The sequence below is a fragment of the Dromaius novaehollandiae genome, chromosome 5 (assembly GCF_036370855.1).
Source record: "Dromaius novaehollandiae isolate bDroNov1 chromosome 5, bDroNov1.hap1, whole genome shotgun sequence".
Taxonomy (NCBI): domain Eukaryota; kingdom Metazoa; phylum Chordata; class Aves; order Casuariiformes; family Dromaiidae; genus Dromaius; species Dromaius novaehollandiae.
Genome location: NC_088102.1, coordinates 26,266,411 through 26,288,840, shown reverse-complemented (window position 1 = coordinate 26,288,840; position 22,430 = coordinate 26,266,411). Strand labels below are relative to the sequence as shown.

At 46.7% G+C, this 22,430-nt stretch overlaps 1 protein-coding gene across 2 annotated transcripts in view; it reads left to right on the top strand.

Moving 5' to 3' along the window:
* ESRRB (estrogen related receptor beta) overlaps positions 1-18,939 on the top strand; it is a 133,042-nt gene extending 114,103 nt beyond the window's left edge. For both annotated transcript variants that reach the window (XM_064512274.1, XM_064512273.1), the window contains exons 4-7: positions 4,366-4,476; positions 5,144-5,305; positions 10,399-10,668; positions 17,197-18,939. In XM_064512274.1, the coding sequence (XP_064368344.1) occupies positions 4,366-4,476; positions 5,144-5,305; positions 10,399-10,668; positions 17,197-17,441 (788 nt within the window). In that variant the 3' untranslated portion in view covers positions 17,442-18,939. The remainder of the gene's footprint in view (positions 1-4,365; positions 4,477-5,143; positions 5,306-10,398; positions 10,669-17,196) is intronic.
* Positions 18,940-22,430: the final 3,491 nt, after the last annotated feature.

Below are 22,430 nucleotides of genomic sequence, written 5' to 3'. Positions count from 1 at the left end.
AACTAAACCTGACTCTGTGTGCTGTCGCCTCTGCATACTCGGCTATTTTTACTTCCAACAGACTGGGCCTGGGTCCAGCTTTTAAAAAAAGCTGGAATTATTTTACTTCCATTAAGAAAAAAAACCCAAAGCCTGATGTTATCAAGTCAGCAAGGGGACATCTGATCCCAAACTTGTCAGGCAGACATCTCTCTTAGGGGCATGTCAGAGAAATGCAGGGAGCTTGAACAGATCAGCAGATCAGCTCTCCCACTGCAGAGGCTTGGTGCTGGCACAGACCACTTTGCAAGAGCACTTGGAACACGAGTGGCACCAACAGGACAATTAGAAAACTGACAGCCCTACCCCAGGTAGGATGCTGAGCTGGAAAGTCCTGCGCAAGTCCTGGCCCCTGCCCTCCTCCCTGCTAGGTCCTGGCAGGCTCCAGCAGCCTGGGAAGCTGAGAGTACGCTGCAGGTGTGTTGGCACTCAATACATACTGCTGCCACAGGGGCCAGCTCCATGCATAGGTCAGGTGCGTGGCAGGGCACCTATGCGGGGGGTCCCCCAAGACATGACAGCATTGAACAACCAGCATTTCCTTGCAACTTCCCTAAAGGTGGGTTAGCATGGGGTGGTACTCCTCAAAGTTTCCCCTAGACTGTTGCACTTCACAGTGTTTATGAAGGAACCCTCCCTTCTCTGCCACTCTAGCAGTCCCTGTCTCTCTATTGACATTGTCAAGAAGGGGGGTCCAGGAGTGCCCATGGTGGTGACAGTTTTGCAAGATGAGTACCTTTTCTCCTTGGAAATGGCCAGTTATGGGCAATGTGAAAAATGTTTTTTTGCAGGAGATGGAGAGCAACTGCTTTCTCTTGCTGTTGTCTTGATAACAGGCTGTGGCAGCAAATCCTATGTGAGATTCTTAGGTAAACATTGGCTGCATCTCATAAGTGGGCATTGCACCTTGTGGTTAAGCCTCAGGTGGCTGCAGAGTTGATGTGAGATCTGCCCTTCGGAACATAACGTATGTACCACTCCCCCTTTCTCTAGACCCTGCCTCTCTCATATCCCCTCTCCTCATGCCCTCTCTCTTTCATTCACATCTTGCTTTACATCCCCCTCTGTTTCTATATCCACTTGCTGCTTTCCTTCATGCTCTTTCTCTGACCTCACCCACTGTGATTCCTCACTCCCTTTACACGTTCCTCTCAGAACTGCATTGTAACTGTCCTCCTGTGCTATCTTAAAATCATCCACCAAGCGAATCAAAGTAAAGCAGCAGGCATTAACAAGCCACCTGAAAGCCACAACTCAGTATCAGATCCTGATTTTTGGCTGTGCCCTTTCCTGTCATTTAATATGACTCTTCAGGTTATCAGATCTTTGGAGAAGGGTTCATCTCTGGAGTGTCACAGTCAGGGCTTGAAGGTTGAAATGCCTTTGTTTGCTTAGCACCTGGGGGTCATTGCATTCAACAACTGGCACTGGGACATGCTACGTAGAGGTCAGCCTATTCACTAGCTCTAAGACTGGAGCTGATGACGACAGGGTAGAAGAGTGGCTTTGCAAATGCTGATTGAAAACATTTGCCTCAAGGAGTGTCACGCAGGATGGGGAACAAGAGGAGGACAGATACTTGTTCAAAATTAACAAGCCAAAGTCCTTGGGAGAACAGACTTCTATCTGCTCAGCGAAGGAAGGAGGGATGGAGGGTAAATCTCCCTGCATCTCTCTTATCTTTTTTTAATGCACTTAAGTCCTTTGTGTCCTTATAATCTGATTGAGGGTCCCTAATACTGCTGCAACCTGTACAGCCTTCACTCTGCCAAGCACTGGAGATGGCATGCCTGTCTGTCTGTCTCTCTCCTTGGGAGTAGGAAAAGATTTCCTTCACCCATTTCCTCCCTACCCTCTCAGTTTCCCCCACTCCACTGCTTATCAAACTGCACAGCAAATGCACTCTGGAGAGCTGTGTGCTGTTTACTCCTGGGCTGAGAAGGGGTGTCTCCCTGTTCCAGTGACATCCTGTCCACTGGCCTAAGGGAATGGATTTTCCTGTGATCCTTCTTCTGTGGGGGTTCTGAGAAGCTGTGATTTAGGACTGAAGTCCTGCAAACCTTTCTGGGTTCCTCTATAGCCTTTAAATGGTGTATTCCTGACCCTTTTCATTTTCATACCTGGTTACTTGGTGTACTGTCACTTTCTGGAATTTGTGTCCCTCCCTCCATTCCTGGCTATAAGTAGGTGTTGTTCATTCAGCAGAGTATGGTGTAGAGGTCTTCTTTCTTGTGAAACTGGTGCACATTTATAGAGAGGAAGAAATCACAGGGTGGAAATGAAGGTCTCCTACCTAATTCAGGAGTTTGTTAGTGCTGTTCCTCAGGGATCTCCTTAGATAACCTTAGGTGTGGGATCCCTGGCTGCCCTTTCTGAAATCACTCTCTGAAACATGTTGGGGTTCCCAGGAAGAAGTCTTGCCCACAGGCTCCCTCCTGCTGGGATGGAAACTGAAAGAAGCAAACAGTGGGCAACATTTTTTCAGAAATACTGCAATGTAATGGAGGAGAGAGGTGGTACTTGTGCTCAGAGAGGCTAGTGAATTCTTCTCACTGAGTAAGAAATAGAAAATTTGCCTGGGGAAGGAAAAAAACTCAGTTTAATCTGAGTTCACCCACTCTGCTTTGTCTCTCTCCATTTTCTCTTATCTGTCATCCTCCAATAGCAGCCCTTGCAGCAGCAGTTCCTTTGCTCTGGAGAGCTCACGGCCTGCTCATTCCTGCTTCTCCTGCACAATAGGAGTAGCAGGAATCTGAAAAGGAAGCAGTTGTACAACATTAATAACATCATGCGTATGAGCTTCTGACCCAATACACTGCTTAAAGGCAGTGCCACCTAGATTGCCATGTGGGTGCTGTTACTGCCGCAGAGACCTTGCTGTCAGGCTGTATTAATGAGTGCTGTTGGCCTTTGGGTGTTAGTTATTCTTGTTGTGGGGCTAAGCTGTTGTACTGCTTGTTGATCATGCTGGTTTAGGTGCTCCAGCTATGAAGAGTGCCAGGATTCAGGTGTTGTGGCAAGTAATGGCTTCAAGTGGTGCAGCTGGGGGCTGGTATGAGCACAAGAATGAGAGATTGCTCCTTTAGTGACACAGTAAGTGCAGTAATGCCATAGTAAACATGGCATTAGTTTGAAATGTGCAGTATAACTGACAGATGTGTGCTTTCTTCTGGGGAAGAATATTTGTCAGCAGGTTTTTCAGATGTACAAGTTATTCAAAAAGCATTGCTCAGACTACTTTGGAGTGTTTGCCTTTAGTTGTTTGTGTTTATGCAGTGGACTGATTGCAAAGTGTTAATGGCTCAGCATGATTAATAAGTGTACCACATAGTTGGTTCCTGTGATCTGACAAGGATCTCGTGCATGTTTCTAAGGAAGTACTTGTATATGCAAATTCAAAATTTTGTTTTATTTGAATGCTACTACATTTAACTTGAAAGATTTTTTGCAATGGCTGTTTCTCCCAGCAAGACTGAGTTACCCCAGTTTCACAGAAACTGATTACAAAAGACCATATGGCTGGCTAGAAATAGCTGACAACTGGACAAATATCTATGGCCTTTTTTCACAACTCATTTTTAATATTGTATCTTGTACTGATACAGCAGTTCAACTGTTGCTCCTGTTCAATTGGTTATTGATGCTGCTATTGTCTTTTACATGGGGATAGTCACTGGGAACTGTTTGATGTGCTATTTGCAGTTTGATTCACTGTATTTTGAAAAAGCTGCAACAAATTCTTCAGTGTCTCCGTAGTTCAACTTTATCATTGCTTCATTGTTGTATAGGTTGTTTCTATTTATTTGAGTTCTACTTTTATTACAGTTGCCTCACTTGATAAAACCTGAAACATCTTTGTTGTATTCATATTTCATAATCCATTTGCTATAGGTAGCATTTTTCAAATATAGACAGCGAGAGGTCACAGAACATTTAACTTCTCATTTTTAAGAACAGTCTAAAAGCTTATTTTTATAACTGCAGGTTTGATTGACATTTCTTGTCTTTCTTTTTAAAAACAAGATCATCCAGAGGGCATCAAGGTCTGATGCTTTTCATTTGCCCACAAGAGTTTGAATGGGTTAATTTTTGTTTTCATTAATGTTCTGAAGAAAGCTAATGCCCACGGCAATATTGTTAGAGCTGGAGGGAGTCTATCTGGCATTACTGAGATTGGTAGGTTCAGCTGAGAATCTCAAGTGTTCGGGAGAGGAAAGCTCTGTGGAGTGCAGGGAACTTATTATTTAGCAAATTTTAGCATCTGAATGTCAAGGTTCCCTGTGGCACTAAGGAATCACGAGGATTTATCTTCTGTTTTACCTGCAGGTGTTCGTCTGGATCGAGTCCGTGGAGGCCGTCAGAAATACAAGAGGAGACTGGATTCTGAGAGTAGCACTTATCTGAGCTTACAGATTCCTCCACCGGCTAAAAAGCCATGTATGTATTGGTCTTTAATTGTGGGCCTCTGAGCAACCACTCCGCTCCTTTTTATTGTTGGTCTCCCAAAACATACAATGGAGTGGTTGTCACTTCTGGTTCCATTATCAGTCACAAGCACCAGGATTTTTTTCCTTATGATCATAGTATGTAGGTAAACTAGGTATATCTGAGGTATAGCCTGGGTACTAACATTTATTGTACCTATGGTTAAATGCCAGAGATTTCCTAAGAGACCATATAAATTCATTTAGTGATTTTTCTGATTTTTTCCTGCATCTTAAGCCATGTTGCCAAATTGGCCCTGTGCCGATTTCTCTCTTCCATATCACCAGCAGTTCTCTAAACTTCTCCAAGTGCCACCAGTTGATTATTCATTTCTCACCTTCTCCTACTGTTGTTGTTGGACCTGCGTGAGATAGTGGTTGACAACCTTACAGTAGCTTCCTGGTTCTGTCATCTCTGTACAGACCTGATTTGGCATAGAAGGATTGCTACAGCTTGTGTAGCTGCGGTGTAGTCTCCTCCTGTTGTGAACAAAACCATTTCTGAGGTCCCATGGCCTCTCTAGCCATGTCTTCTCCCAGGAAGGCCCTTCTATAAAGGGCTGTTATGACATCTCATGTCCTGAGAGATACAACAACAACTTCTCCTTTGAAATGTGCAGTGACTAAGATCGTCTCCCACTTGCTGGTGGCAGAGCCAGAGAAGATTTATGCCATGCCTGATCCAACTATGCCGGAGAGTGACATCAAAGCCCTGACAACCCTCTGTGACCTGGCAGACAGGGAACTGGTGGTGATCATTGGCTGGGCAAAGCACATCCCAGGTAAACAGGGGAAATCACAAGGCTTAAATGTGAATGGCAAAGGGAGCTGATTATTTATCACTGTGCTTATCAGTTTGTCTTCCACCAGGATTTTGACATATAGTGATGGGTTGAAATTACTGTCACAAAAAACTGGTTGTGGTGAGCTCTCATCAATTTGGTAACAAATTGCAATCTAGTATATGGTACAGGTGTGTAAATTGATGACTGTATATGTGTGTGCCCTGGGATTATGTGGTAGGCTTTGAGATGCTATGGTAGAGTAGTTGGTTGTACCAGGCATTGAGTGGCGGAGAAAAAATGCTTGGGAGGACAGTGCTTGGGACTGTAAGGTGGACTTCAGTGATTTTGCACTGCATCTGCATGGCCTGGGTCTGTTCTGTTTATAGATGAATAAATGTCACAGCAATGACTGGACTTTACTGCTAATGGCAAGGCAGGTTATCTTACACCTTGTTTGTAGTGGGCATTCTTGCCTAGATTCAGGAGAACTGAATTTGCACTCCATTGGGATGGAGAACATACCCACTATTGTCAATTAATCTCCAGGCTTCTGTACTGAAAAATAATGAGGACAACTTGTTGGCAGTGTGACTGGCCTCTGAGGGCTGACTGACTATACCAATCAGGATGCCATTGACATAGCAACAATCTCACACCTGCAGGTAGGATGCTACAGTAATAGGACCCAGACTGATGGAGCAGTCATGGCCCTTGAGGATGTTCAGGGGACAAAGATGCAGACTGGGCAGGAAAAAGGCCCCCTCTGTCCCCGCCATGTGTATCCATCAATCCCCCTCGCCCCTCCTGCCAAAAAAAGGGGGGCTGGACTTGGATGTGGGGTAGGTTGGGCAGGGAGCTTAGGGAATGTCCTTGGGGTTTACATGACTGCTTTCCGGAAGATTACTATACAAACAGCTCAGTACAGTGTTGTCCTGCCTTCTGTCCTCCTTCCTTGAGTCCAGGAGAACTGATGCTTAGCCACAGGTTTTAACCATATTGCACATTGTCTGTTCTTCTGCTGCATAGGTCTGTATTCTCTTGCTTTGCTTCTTGGCTTTAAGTTTCTTCTTCTTTTCTGAAGTATTCTAGCATGAGTAATCAGCCAGTTTAGTTAGCTTCTCTCTGTAGCCTTTCTCTTGCCTTTTTGGTGGTTGCTTGTCTTTTCCCAGAAGGAAGCATTTCTCCTGTGGTTCAAAGGTTAGTAGCTTTCTGGGCTATATGAAACAGGGACTGTCATGTTTCTGGAGAAACCTTCTGAGGACAGGGCTGAGTAGAGGTTAATCCCAGTGGTGCCCTTCTTATATCAGATCTGCAGTATCTGCAGGGATTACACCCCTCACTACTGCTGGAATCCATCGGGGGCTGATTCATCACAAATGGGCTTACACCGCCGATTAGGGAACTTAGCCTGGATTGCTCTACTAACCCAGCACTTGGGGTGTTGACAGGAATGGTATTAAAGCAATGCAATTAGTTGCTGTTCAGTGAGTTGCTGTTGTCTGTTCTCCTAACCTTGGCGGTTTCTCTGTGCACAGGGTGTCCTACTGCAGTTCCCTAGCTTGCAGCTGTGGGTTGCACATGGGATGCTCATATCTGACTTCCTACAGTTTTCCAGCCTGCCATGGCAATTATCCCAGAAGAGAAATGTAATAGTGACATGACTCCTGCACTGGAAAAGGGGCTCTCTCTCCTTTCTGAAAGGCAGGAAATACCTGCCATCACCTCATTTTTCTCTATTTTCCTTTCCTATCAAAGCCCCTGCAAGACAGGAATAGCCATCAGCCCTGCACAGTCCTGACCAGCAGCAATATCATAATGGGACTGTGTATACAGGAGAGAACTCAGGGATTGTTATGCCAGGGAGCGGTACCAAAAATCAAACACAATGAAAGACAGTTCACAAAAATGCACCCCTGTACTTGTGAAACATGTACTAAACATACTGCACTAGGCAGCAAGGGGGCAGAGCAGAGCAGGGCCAGGAGTCAGGTGTCTAGATTCTGCGTGTCCCGTATTTCTGTCTCTCAAGGATTTTGAGTGAAACAGGACCCTTTGCTTCCTGTGTGCATGAACTCTTAGACACAGGGAGCATGGACAGAGGAACAAAAGTCACATATTCCTGCCTCGTGTTCTCACTGGAATTAGTAAGGAACAGTGTGACATAGGTGTGATACCTGCCTTTCAGGATCCCAGGTGTCAATTCAAACTTCTATCCCACAGTGTTAGCAAATAAAATCAGTTAAGCTTACAGCCAATCTCCTATGATAACAAGAAAACATGATTTAATGGTGTTCAGCAAATGTTAGAGCTCAGTAGCCTCCTTAGCCAGTGTGGAGTTGTACCCTTCTGTATGAAGCCCCCTCACCACCACTCACTCACTCTCTGTACTAGTTGTCTTTGAACAACATCTACCTTTTTTGTATGCCTTGATGCAGGGAGACAAGACTTCTCTCGAGGGGTGACGACAAAGGCTCTCCCAGGGTAGCTGTTGTGCTGTTCTCACTAGGAAGACGATAGTACTAGCACAGAATGAAATATGGCAAGTGGAGTGACAGCAGCTGTGTCTGGAGTGGCCTCAGATCCTATAATTACATCTCCCTTTATTACCTCTGCTAATGGCCCTCCAGGATGACAGAAATGATAATAAATTAACAGATTATGAACTCCACTTGCCACAAATTATGTGGCCTTTTTTTTTTTTTTTTTTTAATTCTGGGAGGTCCCACTGCCAAATCATTGAAATAAAAAAAAAATCACAAAAAAAAAAACCTGAATGTCATATCAGCTATTGCAAATAAAGCAGCTTGCCTCAACCTGCACCTGGGGAGGAGAGAAACATGCATGCAGCTTTGTGCAGCTCCAGGATACATTTTTGGGAGCCTCGGGATGGTAGCAGAGTATTCAGCACCTTTCAGGATAAGGCCTGAGAAGCCTAAGAGCTAGGAGACAGGTGACCAAAGGACTGCTCTTGGTTGGCAGCAGAGGAGAGATTCCAGGTGCCAGAAGCTGTGCAGTTTCCCCTGTCACAGGGCTAATCCCATCAGTTCCCTTTGCTGCAGCAAGGGGGGGACTTAGGGAGACAGGATCCTGAGCCCTGGAGCTGCATCAGCCTGTGCTGGATTTGCTCAGGAGAGCTCCATTCAGGAGCAGTAATAAAAGTACTAACTGCAAGAGCTAAGGGCAGAGGGGAGAGGCAAAGGGTGAGGGAGACATCCCTGCAGCACTCATAGCTTCAGCAAGGGATGGGATCTACCAGGAGCAGGGGTACGTGGAGCACAGGCTGTGCTGTAGAAGAGTCTCACAGTCATGGAGCTGCAGCTGGATTTGCAGCTCTTCTCTCCAGTAGCATGGACTCCTCTTTAGCTGTTCCCTCTGGCACTCCTCACCAATGGTTTATCGATTCTTCCCTCCCACCCACTGCTCCCCTCAGACCTTGCACACACAACACGTGACAACTGATTGGTATCTGTTAATTAATGTGGCCTGGGGCCTCTTTTCTATTCAGTGGCCTGATAAGGGAAATTGGATGTCCAAGGGCTGCCAGGCCATTATCACCCTTTGCTTCCCCTGGCAACACAAACACAAAACATGGCGTAGTGATAAATAAATACCACTAACCCACCCTTCTGCCTTCCCTTCCCCAGCTGAGATAGTGCAGATAGAAAAAGAGAACCCACAGTCAGTCAATATAGCAATCATCAGCTCTTTTGTTAATTGCCAACTTGATAACAAGAGAAATCAAATGATCACCATGGTGGCTGGCTACCTAGGTCCCGACACAGGGCCCAGAGTTGTGAGCAGGGAAGGCTGTAGGATAAAGGTGTCCTGCTGAACCTAGCATGCAGCCAGCAGGGTTGGGAGGCTCCTGGACAAAGGCTAATGAGCTCACAGGGCTCTAAAGGAGAGTGAGCCCAGAGGCTTAATAAGCACTGGAAAGAAAACTGGCAGAGGAGGCTATCCCAGCTGAGGGGTGCCTGGCTGTCCCCTTCTCTCACAGCCCCTGGGAAACTCTAGACACATGGAGCTGCCAAAGAGCAAACAGCCACTGCCTTTCAGTGGTTGGCAGGAGCTGCCTACATAGGACTAACACACTGCACTTAGCAGCCCTGTCTGTCATAACTGCTGCACAGTGGCTGTGTGCTCCCAGGATCTTTCATGGGCTGGCCTTCTAGGATCCCTGGTGCTACGGACATGAAGGACCTTTCCTTCCCATGTACTTTTTTTCCTCAGGGTAGATAGTGCCTCCAGGTTTTAGCCTCACTCCTTTCTCATCAGTGCCAGCAGGGCTCTGGGGCTGTCAGTGTCTATCTGTGATTGCAGATTGTTTCTGTAATTGGGAGTATGACATAAGCTTATTGCTGGGTGCTGATTCTGGTGCTAGTGGGTCTGGTTGTGATTTAGGCACTTGTATAACACCACAGAGGTGTTTTTGACACTGTGTAGGGTTGTTGGCTATGAGATGCAGAAAGCTGATGGTGTTGAGCTCAGGGAGTGATGATGAATAGAAGAGGACTGCATTCACAACTGTGTTCAGTTTCTGACCTTTCAGTGCTCTGTTGTGGAGGGACCTTTTCTCTTGTTGGCCAGAGAGAGAGACTGAGGTACACTCGAAGTTCAAGCCAGTGTCATTTTTCTCCCGTCCCTTCAGAAGCTCTCTCTTCTGCCATCTGGAGCTCTTTTATGCTCTTTGGTTCACTGGGAAAGGAAAGTACAACTAGGGCAGTACTGCTGCAGTACAGAATGAGAGGAGGACCAAGGGGCAGGAAGATGCGGTACAAAGCAGTTTGCTGCTGTAGGAGAAGCAGGAATCAGGAAAAGAGGGTATCACTAACCTTGGGGTGCTAGAAACACAAAGTCAGAGCATCAGGACTTGTGTTTGAGGCTCTGGGTGGACGTGGAAGCAAGGAAGACGGCAAATTCCAGATGTGCTGACTGCCACAGAGATAGAGGCCTCTTTAGTAAGCTTTTCCAGAGCAGCAGACTGATAGAGAAGCATGCTTGGGATGAATCCCAGGGAAAAATAAGGTCCCAGGTGCTCCTAGAGGCTTTGCTGCACACCCTTTTGACCTGCTTGTCTTTTGCCGTATCAGGGTTCTCCAATCTCTCCCTTGGGGACCAGATGAGCCTCCTGCAGAGCGCCTGGATGGAAATCCTCATCTTGGGCATTGTGTACCGCTCTCTGCCCTATGAGGACAAGCTGGTCTATGCTGAGGACTACGTTATGGATGAAGAGCACTCTCGTCTGACGGGGCTGCTGGAGCTCTATCTGGCCATCCTGCAACTGGTGCGCCGCTACAAGAAGCTCAAGGTGGAAAAGGAGGAGTTTGTCACACTCAAGGCCCTGGCCCTCGCCAACTCAGGTAGAGCCCTGGCCCAGCCAGCCTTGGGATTAAGGTGTCAAGGCCCACAGTGTCATCTGGCCTGGGAGAAAACCACAGCCCATTGCCTGAGACTGTGCCATGTCATGCAGCATCTCCAAAGCTTCTCTCGGTCCATAGAGCGGGACCCAGGATGGAAAGGAAGGAGAAAGGAGGCTTGCTGCCTCTGGAGCCCCAATGGCAAGCTGGCCCTGTAGGAGGGAGTGGGACCAGGCAGGGATGGGCTGGCTGCTGGCTTCTGGCACTAAAGCAAAGGCTGTGGAGTTCTTCTCCAGTAGTGAGCAGGTTCCAGCCCCACAAGTTCAGAAGAGGGAATGTGAGCCAACTCTGCATCCAGCTAAGCAGAGTTGGTCAGTTAGAGCAAATAGGGAAACCCTGGTCCCAATTTCAAACCCCACAAAATATGTGGGGTTGGGGCTGCCTGGTCCAGTCCTGGAGACATTCAGAGATCACAGACACTGAGGCCCCCTGGGAGAACCAGGAGACGGAGAGTGGACCTGAATGAGTAGCAGATAAGATATGCTGGCAGAAGTTCGTCCTGATGTTGTCTGTTTTGTTCCTTCTTGTGAAGAGGATGAGAAAGGCTAGGCCCTCAGTCCAGTGCCTTCTGTCTCAGTTTGGAAGAGGGTCACAGCCCTCAGGCCGGCAGGCTGGTAGCCTGTGGGAGAAACAAGAGGTGCTGTGTGCTGCACTGGTGCGGTACAACAGCCAGACACACACTTGCTTAGGAGTCCCTTCCAAAAGGGAAGCTGCTAAAGCTACTGTGTGACGAGGGCTCCCTCTACAACCCTTGAGGTTCACTGTGCATCACATCTCCTGGCCAGCCTGCACAGTGAAGGCCACAAAACTCACCCTCGTAGCCCAGCAGTGAATCCAGGATCTCTGTTTGGCTAAAGCTGTCTTCCAGAAAGACACCACACCCCATGTGAAGCTGATGACATTAAAAGATGGGGAATCTGCATCTTTCATGGTAGCTGACTCTAATTAATTGTTCTCCCAGTTTAAAAAAAAAAAAAAAGTGCCATATCCCTAGTGTCAGTTTGCCTGAGTTCAGCCTCCAGATTCTGAGGGTCTCTGTTGAGCTGTGTCCTATGACCCCATGTCCTTTTACATCTGACAGATTGACACAATCCAGTTCCTGCTCCATAGCTGCATTCCTTGGCTATAGATGCATTACTTTAAGTGTAACCAAGAGGGCCAGAATGCTCTGTGAGGCTGCCCTATACTCATTTTACACCATTCTGTTGTTCTTTGTCATCCATACTCATTAGCAGGAGCAATTTAAAAAAAAAATTACTTACAAATCATTGATAAAAATGTTGAGTAGCATCTGTTTTTCTACTGATCCCTGTGGATTTCCACTAGAAAACTCCTCCTTCAGGGATGATTCACCACTGATAGCTACTTTGAGATCTGTCATCTAGCCAGTTACTAATCAATTGAAAGTGTGCTTTATTGATATTGCATAGTGCTAATTTTTTAATGAGAATGTCCTGTGGTGCTAAGCCAAGTGCCTTATAAAAGCCGAAGTCCATTATATCTATGCAGTTAACTTTATCAACGAAACTTGTAATCTCATCACAGAATGAAATCAGGTTTGTTTGACAAGACCTCTGTTCCAAAGTATTGTGTTGACTGGCATTAGTTGTAAAACCATTTTTTAAGTCTTAATTGAACATTGCATTTCTTTTTCCTTGATTTTTTCCTGGTTCACATCAGGCTAGTATGGCAATTATCAATTTCCCTTATCAGGCCACTGAATAGAAAAGAGGCCCCAGGCCACATTAATTATCAGATAGGACCTAGGAAACAGTATGCATCATCAGAACTTTTCCAGTTGTCTTGAATTTCTTAAAAATATCAAGAGTTGTTAAACATTAATTTGCTTTGAGAGTTCTATAATGGCTAAAGACCAGCTAGGGCAAAGTTATCCAGGTCTGCTGATTTCTGTGAAGTTTATCCCTAACATGTTTAACATCTTCTTGCATCAACAACAGACTAAGAAGTCTTCATCATCTTCATATAACAGAGGTACATCACACTCCTTTTCTCTACACACAAGACAGAAATACTTGAGGACTTCTGCATTGCTATTAATAACAATCATCTCCATCCAGAAAGAGCCCCCCCCCCTTTTTCTTCTATTTCCTAAATATTTATAAAACTCTTCTTTATTGTCCTTAGCCCTTCCAGCCGTGGATTTTCCTCTGATGTCCTTCGCTTCCCTTATCGATTTTCTACACTTCATAACTTCTGATTCATATAAATTGCTATCTAGTTCCCTTTTTCAATTTCTCATATATTGCTTTTTTAGTTCTAATTGCTGCCTTCACTTTGCCACTGAACCAGGATGGGCAGATAGCCAAGGCTGGCCTTTCTCTCGATTACAAGATGGTAGCTTTTGGCTATGTAATCAACTCTTGTTAAAGAACCTGCCTCCTGTCTACCAGGAAGGTCACAGGATTAAATAAGGAGAAGGGCTCCTCAGAGAGGCTGAGGTGCTAAGGGACTGGTTGTGACAGGGTGACAAGAGAAGTGCGACATAAGGACATTTATCTGGCCCATGCTATTAGTGGAGATGTTGTAGTACCTGAGCCTCAGTGCTGTCAGGTTCTTTGCAGTGCAGCAGAAGCGCACTCTGCTGACGTTCACTGTGCTGTCAGGACTCAGCCCAGGGCAAGCCATACGGGAACAGTTCATATCGGGCGTGGAGAAACACTGAGCAATGACAGCAAAACAACCAACACTCATCAGCTGCCTTGGGGCTCTGCTTGCAGCTCTCTGGAGTAAAGAACCAAGGTAAGGGTGAGGAAGCACAAGCCAAAGCATGCTCTCAGCTGGATGGGAAAAGCCACTTTGCCTTCACTGGTTTGTTCTAGTGCAGCTGGGAGCATAATCCTCCTTTGTGATCTTTACTCAACCATATGAAAGTAAAGCATGAAATCTCATTTTTCACGTAATTAAAGCATCTCAGAACACATGCACAAAAGGAAGCTACACAGGGTGAGCTGTATTTTTCTAAGTTAACCTTCGCATTCTTTTAACATAAGTTACTTTTCTTAGTGTACTTATGACCTGGACTAAACTTGCAGAGCCTGCATGTACGTACTTGCAGGCAAGCAGCTGATTGCTAAAACTGTAGGAACACAGACTATCTCTGGGTGACATCTCAACTCCCTTGGGTCAAAGATGTGGTTTAAAGCTGAGTGCTTAGATTAACGCCTGTGTTGCCCAGACCTGCTTTCTGCCTCTTGCCTCCCATATAGATAAATTCCTGAATTTCCCCTATTCTTGCTGGATGTAATTGCTTTACGCAATCCAGCCTCTAGGGACTTTCCTCTCTTCCATGTAGCTCTGTGTATATTGATCCTTTGTTTCTAGGAATTAAAAGGAATAATAGAAATGAAATCAGAAGCGGGAGTTCACTCATGCCTCACTAGAAGAGGAGCTGACAATATGCCAAGTGCTGCTTAGAAGAAGCCACCTTGCCAGAGCTGTGGCTGATCTCTAAGTCCTCAGTGTAACGCACCAAGGACACACCTGCTGGGATTCGCAAAGAGAATCCAAGCAAAGACTCTCTTTACCAAGAGCATTTTAGAGAGCTGAAAAAATTAATTCTTAATGCCCAGAGCAGCAGGCAAGACCTGACAATGAGAACATCCATTTTTGCCAGAGGAGGGATGCCACAGCCTCACCTGTCATCCTTCAGAGCCTTTTTAGGAATTCCTAGATCCTCTTCCCTCAGGAACACCAAACTGATCAACCTGTGTGCTGAAGAGCCCTCAAGGTTATCATATAGGACATGTTCAGTTAAGGACATCTCAGACTTCCCAAACCTTTTCTTGTCAATGCATTTTAGTGCTGAGATGGAGTGAACAAGCTCTGTATCAGGCTAGGGGATGTGTGGCAAATGCTGTACTAATGGGCCCTGTTAGTTCCCTGCTCCTTCCAGAAGCTGCTAGGGAAGAGTTAGGTGAAGAGGGAGCAGGCCCTGTCCATTCTCACTCCTGGCCTCCACCCCAATGCTGGAAAAGGGCTCCTGACATGAAGCCTGACTTTTAGGCCACTGGACCCTCAGGGATGTGGCCGGGCAGCTCCCTCTACCTCAGTTCTCTGACAGCTCTAAAAATTCATAGGTATTGATTTTGTAATTAACAGTTTATCAATGCCATCGACACCAGCTCACTGATGGATTGCAAGGATATTAATCCTGCAGTGTTATTTTATTTTTTGCAGTCAGCTGCCAATTTTGAGCGCCTTTCAGCATAGAGCGAGTGTGGTAGAGCAGGCCTTGATCTTTATTTTCCACTACTACTCCTCCTGTATGTCTAGTTATTTAGTTCTCTTGGGGCTCTTCACTTCCAGAAAGAAGTCAAGTAGCAGAAGGTAGCACTCTCTCTACTGTACAGCAGCATCAGTACCCAGAAGCAGAGCACCCACTTCTATATGGAGCATGGCAGGCTGCCTGGTGCTTCCAGCACCCTCTGAGGTCTGGTCATTCTGATGGACTGTAATTACTTCCCCCCATGTGTCCCTGGCCAGATGGACATTAAGCAGAAAGACCGAAGACCATTTCTCTGCAAGCTTCAGCTCTTGCTGCTTCCAGTCTCCAAAATGACCTCTGCAACTTAGCAGGAAACATATCCCATTCACCTCTCCCGGGTGGTGCATGGGAATTCTCCAGAGGTGCTGCCTGGCTGGGGGAAGGTGCCACACTGATTTGGCAACACGCTTCTCCCTCCCAACTTCTCTGAATCAACCTGTGTGGCTAGCTTAGGTCACTGGAATGACCTACCAACCCTCCTCCAAGTTTCTTTGCCTGGTTTCTGGGATACAAAAAACAAAAGCAGCCTTACCCAGTAGGCTTCCTGGAAATACAATACTTTAATATTCTGTAATTAGTGCATGCCTTCTAACTTAAACAGCTTTCTTGCTAGGCATAATATTTTCCAGACTGTTGTAATCCTTTATAAATTATGCATCATAAATAGCATTTACTGTACATGTATCTTATGAAATTCACAGCATCTAATTTGTCTTGAGCTCTCCATTGAAATGACAAATATTTCTAGAGAAATTTGGGCACTTAGGCCAGTGTCCTTCCCCTTCACTGCTGTCAGACTCAGGAACCCATCTCCCCACATTTGTGCTGTATGCATGGGGGCTGAGCCAGCCCACTGTTATACTGCAAAGCCCAGGTGCAGTACCAGACGGGTGCAACTCTATGTGCATACGTATGTTTATTCTGGTGTCCATTTGCTGCTGCTTCTGAATTCATTGCCCTGTGGCAGGAATCTTTATCAGTGGGTTCAATATTGATTAAAAGCTTCTGAACAATGAGGAGAATGTAACAGCATCTCCAGGTCCATTGGGGTTGTAGGAAAGGAGCAGGAATCAGCGAAATAAGGGGGGCTGGGGGAGGAGAGAGAGGAGAGGGAAAGGCGGGGGGAGAGAGGGGAGGAGAGAGAGGAGAGGGGAGAGAGAGGGCAGAGGAGACAGGAGAGAGAAAAGGGAAAGAGGGGAGAGAGCGAGAGAGGAGAGTGCGGGGAGAGAGAGAGTGGGGGGAGAGAGAGAGAGCACGCGCGCGAGAGCGCGCTGTCCAATGATAGTGCGCTTGGCTAGCTCTCTTGGTTTACTCTAACCTCTCTGCTCTGTAGTGTTATCGTCTAGCACCACAACCTGCCTAGCGGTTTGGCAGCCTATGTTCTTCTCAGGTATGCCACTGTAGCCCTGGACTGGGTCACTACCAGCTACCTTTGTCTCAGAGCAACACCAGGGATCTGTGCTAACCTCGCAGACCCTGTTAGCCCCTCTGGCAGCTTGTAGAAATCTAACTGGCAGCCTAAGGCACGAGGCCTTGCAGGAGGAGGTGCAGGTTTCTGTAAAGGACTGAAACAGGACGCTCCCTGAGCAGCTGCTGGCGGTCTCTGAAAACAGGGGCATATGCACAAAGGTGGGGCTGGCAACACCCCTGGGGACACTGGTTGTGACCTACTGGGACTTTTCTGTCTTGCTGACACCCTGAGCAGCTGCACAGCAATTAGGTAGTTTAGACAGATGAAGCACTATAGCAGTGTTAATTATTCTTAATGAGATTGCTCTCAAGCGGCAGCACAGCAGCTGCTGCCCCTTGCAGAGTGACTCCCCCCAGCAGAAGCATGGAGGGCAAGTGAATGTGCAAGTCACAAAGGCTCCGAGCCGACCCCCCCCCCCAGCACACACCCCCCCACGTAGTCTTGGGGTTGCCAGCAAAACAGGCACACAGGGCACAACATGTCACCTACTCCTGGGAACGTTACTCTTGCACTGCTGTGACCAACTTGCAGGGCTGATGCAGAGCTTCACAGCAGCAGCACCGGCACCTGCCAGCACCTGATACTTTCCCCAGCAAGGTGTTTTTTCCTATATAGAATGACAGAAAAGAAAGCATCTTTAGCTTCAGGTCCCTAAAGCATTTCCTCCCCCTATCTGATTTGGCTATTTGCTGTCTCTTCTCCCTCCCCCTGCCAGACTCCATGCACATAGAGGACATGGATGCAGTGCAGAAACTCCAGGACCTTCTCCACGAAGCCCTGCAGGACTACGAGCTGAGTCAGCGCAACGAGGAGCCCCGGCGAGCAGGCAAGCTGCTCCTGACCTTGCCTCTCCTGCGGCAGACTGCCGCCAAAGCTGTGCAGCATTTCTACAGCATCAAACTGCAGGGCAAGGTTCCCATGCATAAACTCTTCCTAGAAATGCTAGAGGCAAAGGTCTGACGGCCCCCAGCACCAGCCAGCAGTGGCCGGGGAACAAACTAGAAACAAAGATGCAGACAACGGAGCAATCCAAACAGCAGCAGCAGCAGTCGCCGCCGGCTTTTATCTCCAATCATTTATTATGGAAGAATTATTTAATGTCTATCTGTCGGCGTGACTGCAGAATCTCGTGTACAGGAGGGGGGGGACTCTTTTAATCAGTCACTTGTTTCTCTTTTTTTTTGTTTGTTTGTTTTCTCTGTGGGAAATACCAGAATATGTTCTTGCACTTGTGGGGGTGGTCATCGGGGTTCAGCCCCTCTGAGCAGTGATGTTCTCAGCGCCATCCAGGGCTGCCTGCTCCCCAGTTCCCTCCACCAGTGCTGGAGGGGTAGTGGGGACTGACCCAGGAAAAGAGGAAGAATAGAGTCAATATAAACTTTATCTGCTGGTGTTGCAAGGGGGTCAGATAGAAAGGGAGGCAGCCAGGGTCCTTTTTTTGGTCACCTTTCTGGCTCTAACCCTAGGGCAAGTGCTCCTTGAGAGAAGAGCACTACTGGACCTCTCCCAATCACAATGGCTGCCTCCCAGGCTCCTCTAGCAACAGCTAATACTTGTACATACAGGCCCCACTTTTTACTGGGAAAGATGCTCCTAACTGTGTAAAATATTCTGCGACCTTGTATAGCGTGTCATTACGCCTGACTACTCCCCTCCTGTGTACAATCCCCACAGGCCCCTGAAGAGGTAGGATGCATGTCCCTGAGAGAATGCAAGTCTCCTTTCCAAGATGGCCAGACAAGAGAAAAGAGCCTGATGTTATCTTTCAGTGCTGGGTTGACTTGATAATCTCTGCATCCTCTCCTATGTGGTGCTAACTACAGTTCTTCCACACTTTTCAGCCTGTTGCGTCTCAAACCTGCCTCTTCAGCTCAGCCGAGTGCCATTCCCCATTCACCTTGTTCCTTGTAGCAGAGAACACAAGGTTTTTGTCTGCACTGTCACTGCCCAAGTATTAATATACCCCAAACCAGGCCTTTTCTAGACTCCATTAACACGATGACTCTTTGCCGCCACAGAGACTTAGGGTTATTGCCAAATGCTAGTTCGGAATCAGGGGAGTGACTTTTTGGAGGGCAGGAGGGCAGCTCCTGAACCTGAGAGATCATGTTTTGTGGCAGCCTAGGGACAGAAACTTGGAGAGTGGTGTGGATCCCATATACCCCCTTCCCCTGCCGCATCCCATTATCCTCAATAGCAGCAGCAAATGAGCTAGCATAGACTAGCCCTGGGCCTGGTAAGAGGCCCTCTCTCTCTCTCTGACAAAAAATTGTATATCTGATCTCGAGGCGAGATGTGGGGGAGAAGAAGAAGGGGAATGTTTTTTTTACACCTCTCACGTAACCAGATTCCTGCTGTGTCCAAACCCTGGTTTAGATCTGCTGCCTAAGCCAGAAGTGCTGCATTCCCAATAGCCAGAGGGGAGCTCGGGTGACTGACAAAAATGGCTGTTGGCATTCAGTGATTTTATTTTCTAGGTCACTTAATTCTGAGCCAGCCTAAGCTGATGAAACCTGAATGTATTGTCAGTTTTGTGGTCGGTGGCATGGCAGAAGATGGGAAAACCAGGCTCTGATCTACATTTGAGATGCAACACATTACTGGCACTCTGTCCCCCCCCCCCCCCTCCCCCAACCAACCCCCTCAATTTCCATCCCTTCCTGGCCAGCCCAGGAGAAAGGTGGTGTGGCTGATGAGTAACTTACCCCCCCCCCCCCCCCCAAGCAGGAAGCCTTCCAAACCAGGGTTGAGGTGTGTGATCAGGGAGATGCTGGGTGCTTATTTTCTACCAGAGTAGAATGTGTCACTGCACAGCGCTGTTGATGCTACAGAACAAAACCTATGCTAACTGAGAGGCTGGGCAAGCTGATGCTTAGCTCTCAGCTGTTGTAGTCAGCCCACTCTGGTACTTGAGCTAGTTCAGTCTCCTCCAGGTTATCCTTACACTACACAGACCTAGCTATTCTCACCCATTTTGTACTCGATTGATTGATAAAAGAACTCAGTCTTGCTTCAGGCACTTTAGAAAAACCAACAGAGCCCAAAGGGGCAGGAGGCACATGGGACCTGCAACTGTTCTCATGCTCCTAGTAGGAGCAACGATGCAGTAGCTTTGTGCTTTGAACAGGTACTTGTGCTTCTCCCCCAGTTTCCTGCCAGATGCAGCTGGGGAGAAAGGGAGAAGCTTTTGGTTGTGCTCACAGCTCCCATTCCCATCTGTGACTGAGAGGGCCAAAGAGCACTGCAAGCCAGCACTGTAGAGCCAGCTTGCCATGTGTGGCAACCTGGCAAGTCTTTCTGGCTGTGGCACAAATACTGTCATAAACATGCTGGGCTGTGCTATGGCATGTAAGTTGGACTCACTGCACCACTGTTGTGTCCCTGCTGAGTCTCACTTAGCCCAGACCTACCACATTGTGCCCTGTCCTGCCTCATTGCTGTGAAAAGATAGCTGTCCCAAACTGGGCTGAAAAGACCCTGAGAAGCAATTCTTAGTACTTTTGGGCCATGGCAGGAAAGTTCACGGTCATTTAGAAAAAACAAAAAAGAAAGACTCTTCCAGCTTGTTTGCATTTGAGCTTGGGCCTGCTTTCTAGAACAGGAAGGAGAACAAGCTGCAAAAATGATTATGAAGGAGAGCTGCTGAGTTAGCTTTTAGCTCACAGTGATTGCTGGCTGGTTAGAGTAGGGCCATCACGTGGAGGCAACTCTTGCCTTAGGAGAACAATATATAGACATGAAAAGTGTTTTTTCCAGGTCTTCCTGCCTCTCCCCTCCTTAAGTGGAAATAATCAGCACACAGAGCTGTGTAAACAGTCTGAGGAAGGAGTAAAGGACCCTCTTTCTCCGTTATAGCTGCATAACCTTGGAGCTCATCTGGGTGTCCCCCATTCCTTAAAGAGAATAGGTCTGGAAAGACCTATTTGCATTTCTTCTGAAATAGGATGGGAACTGTACCAGGCTATAATCAGCATACATTACTCTCTTTAAGCAAGGAACGTAAACTCTTCACCAGGAACTGGGACAGAAACACATGCCTAGCGTTAACCTGTAAAAGGCTTGTACCATTTTTACTTGGGAACCAGGTCAGCTCTCTTTGGCCCTTCAGGCAAGTGCAGGAATGACATGCATCTCTTCTCTTCCCAGTTACTCTGATCTGCTGCACATCACTAGTACAGTTATGCTGCCACAACTGAGGAGCATGGATAGCCAGTTAAACAGTGAGCTGAGCTTGCAGAGAAGGGAAACATTATCTTAGTCTGGTCCTCTCAGTGCACTTTAAAGTAGGACTTCGGCAACTGTTTAGGTCTTTGAATGTTCATAATCGCTTATAAAAAGGTCTGGGGATGTGAAAACTCAGACATGAACTAGGAAATGGGGTGTGGGCGCTAGTGCTAGTTAAGCCATTCATTCATAATATAGGAGTCACAGAGTCCTTCTATGTGGGGCAAAAGATCATGCAGTCTAGGCCTTGGGACACAAATGGGCTCTGTGACTAAAAGCAAAGCAAAGCAAAGCTGCAGAGGTAAGTGTATCATCATCAGTGACAATGAATAACCATGTAGCCCACATCCAACAACTATAATAAAAGGAGCTCTAGCCCCTGATTTGCATGTGCAGATAACAGAAACTACATACCTGTCAGCAACTACAAAAGGCAATTCTTCCTGAACGACCAGCTCCTCTGTTTTGGGCACATTCTTCTCTGGGAACAGTGTTCTCTGGCCTGTAATGCAAAACAAATTTCATAGGGATCAATTAAAGGAAAGGGTAAAATACCAAACAGAACTGGGTTTCTGGGGACACTTGGGCATTACACCTCACAGCAAAACTGTGAAGCTACAGGAAACTCTCCCTCAACAATCAGACTCTTGCAGTATTGTTCATGCTAAGGGGGCATTATTTTCTAAAAGTATTACAAACATATAAAATAAAGCATGCTGCACCAGAAAAGTGTAAGCAGCTATTAGATGGAAACGTCATTTAGAAAGACCCTAGAATGTAACTTGTTGAGATTTTCTTACCAATTGGAGCTGAGAAAAAGAGCTTCCACTTTGTATCCACAAGCTATAATCAATCATATGATCAAAGGCGGTTCTTGTGGCTGGGTTATGGGGAAGCCAGAGAGACAGAGTCTGTGAGAATGATGCAGGGAGTTATAGACAGTCAGTGAAATAAACAGTATCTACTTTACTCAACTATTATCTGCTCCTAAAAAAAGAAAAAAAAATGTTAAATAAATAAATTGTATTCTTGTGGTACAGGTCATTTCAAACAAAACAAGAAATAAAACACAGATATGTAAAAACTAACCCAGACAGAGTAATGTTCATTATGTTTAGGAAATGCTCAGTTTCACTCCTGGAGATGCAGAGGGGCTGGAGGGGGGGGGGGGGGGGCACTGATTGTGCATGCTGCAGGAAGGCAGGGCAGGCCAGTCCCTGTCAGTCAGAAGCACTCGTTTTGTTCTTTTCCCCCAGGAAAAAAGATTCTCAGCAGACTTCTGCTGTGAGTTATGTGAGACTAACATTGCTGAGGACTGGTTAGGCGAGCCCTGTAGTCAGTATCTGGCATGTACTGGCCTCTCTCTTCCCCTTACCCATTTTCTCCTGCATCCTCCATGTCACTGGTGCAAGGAATAAACATGAGCTAGCAATGAGAAAAACCTTGATGTTGTTCCAGTGAAAAACAAAATCTCTAATTATAAAATAAACCACTGGCTTAAACCCAACAGTGACATCAAGAGTGTAGCAAGCATTACAGCAGCTGTCCTGCACTTATAAAGTGGGTGCAATTGCTGAAGTCAAGGCATTTGCATTGATCTGGTGGTCAAGCAGTGCAGGATGGCAATCGTTCATCCTCCCCAAGGAAGCAGCAGGCAATGTGCTGTGGTGCTTGGGGCAGGACCCCAGGCTTTTATTCTACCTTTGAGTCTCCGTTGAGCACAGA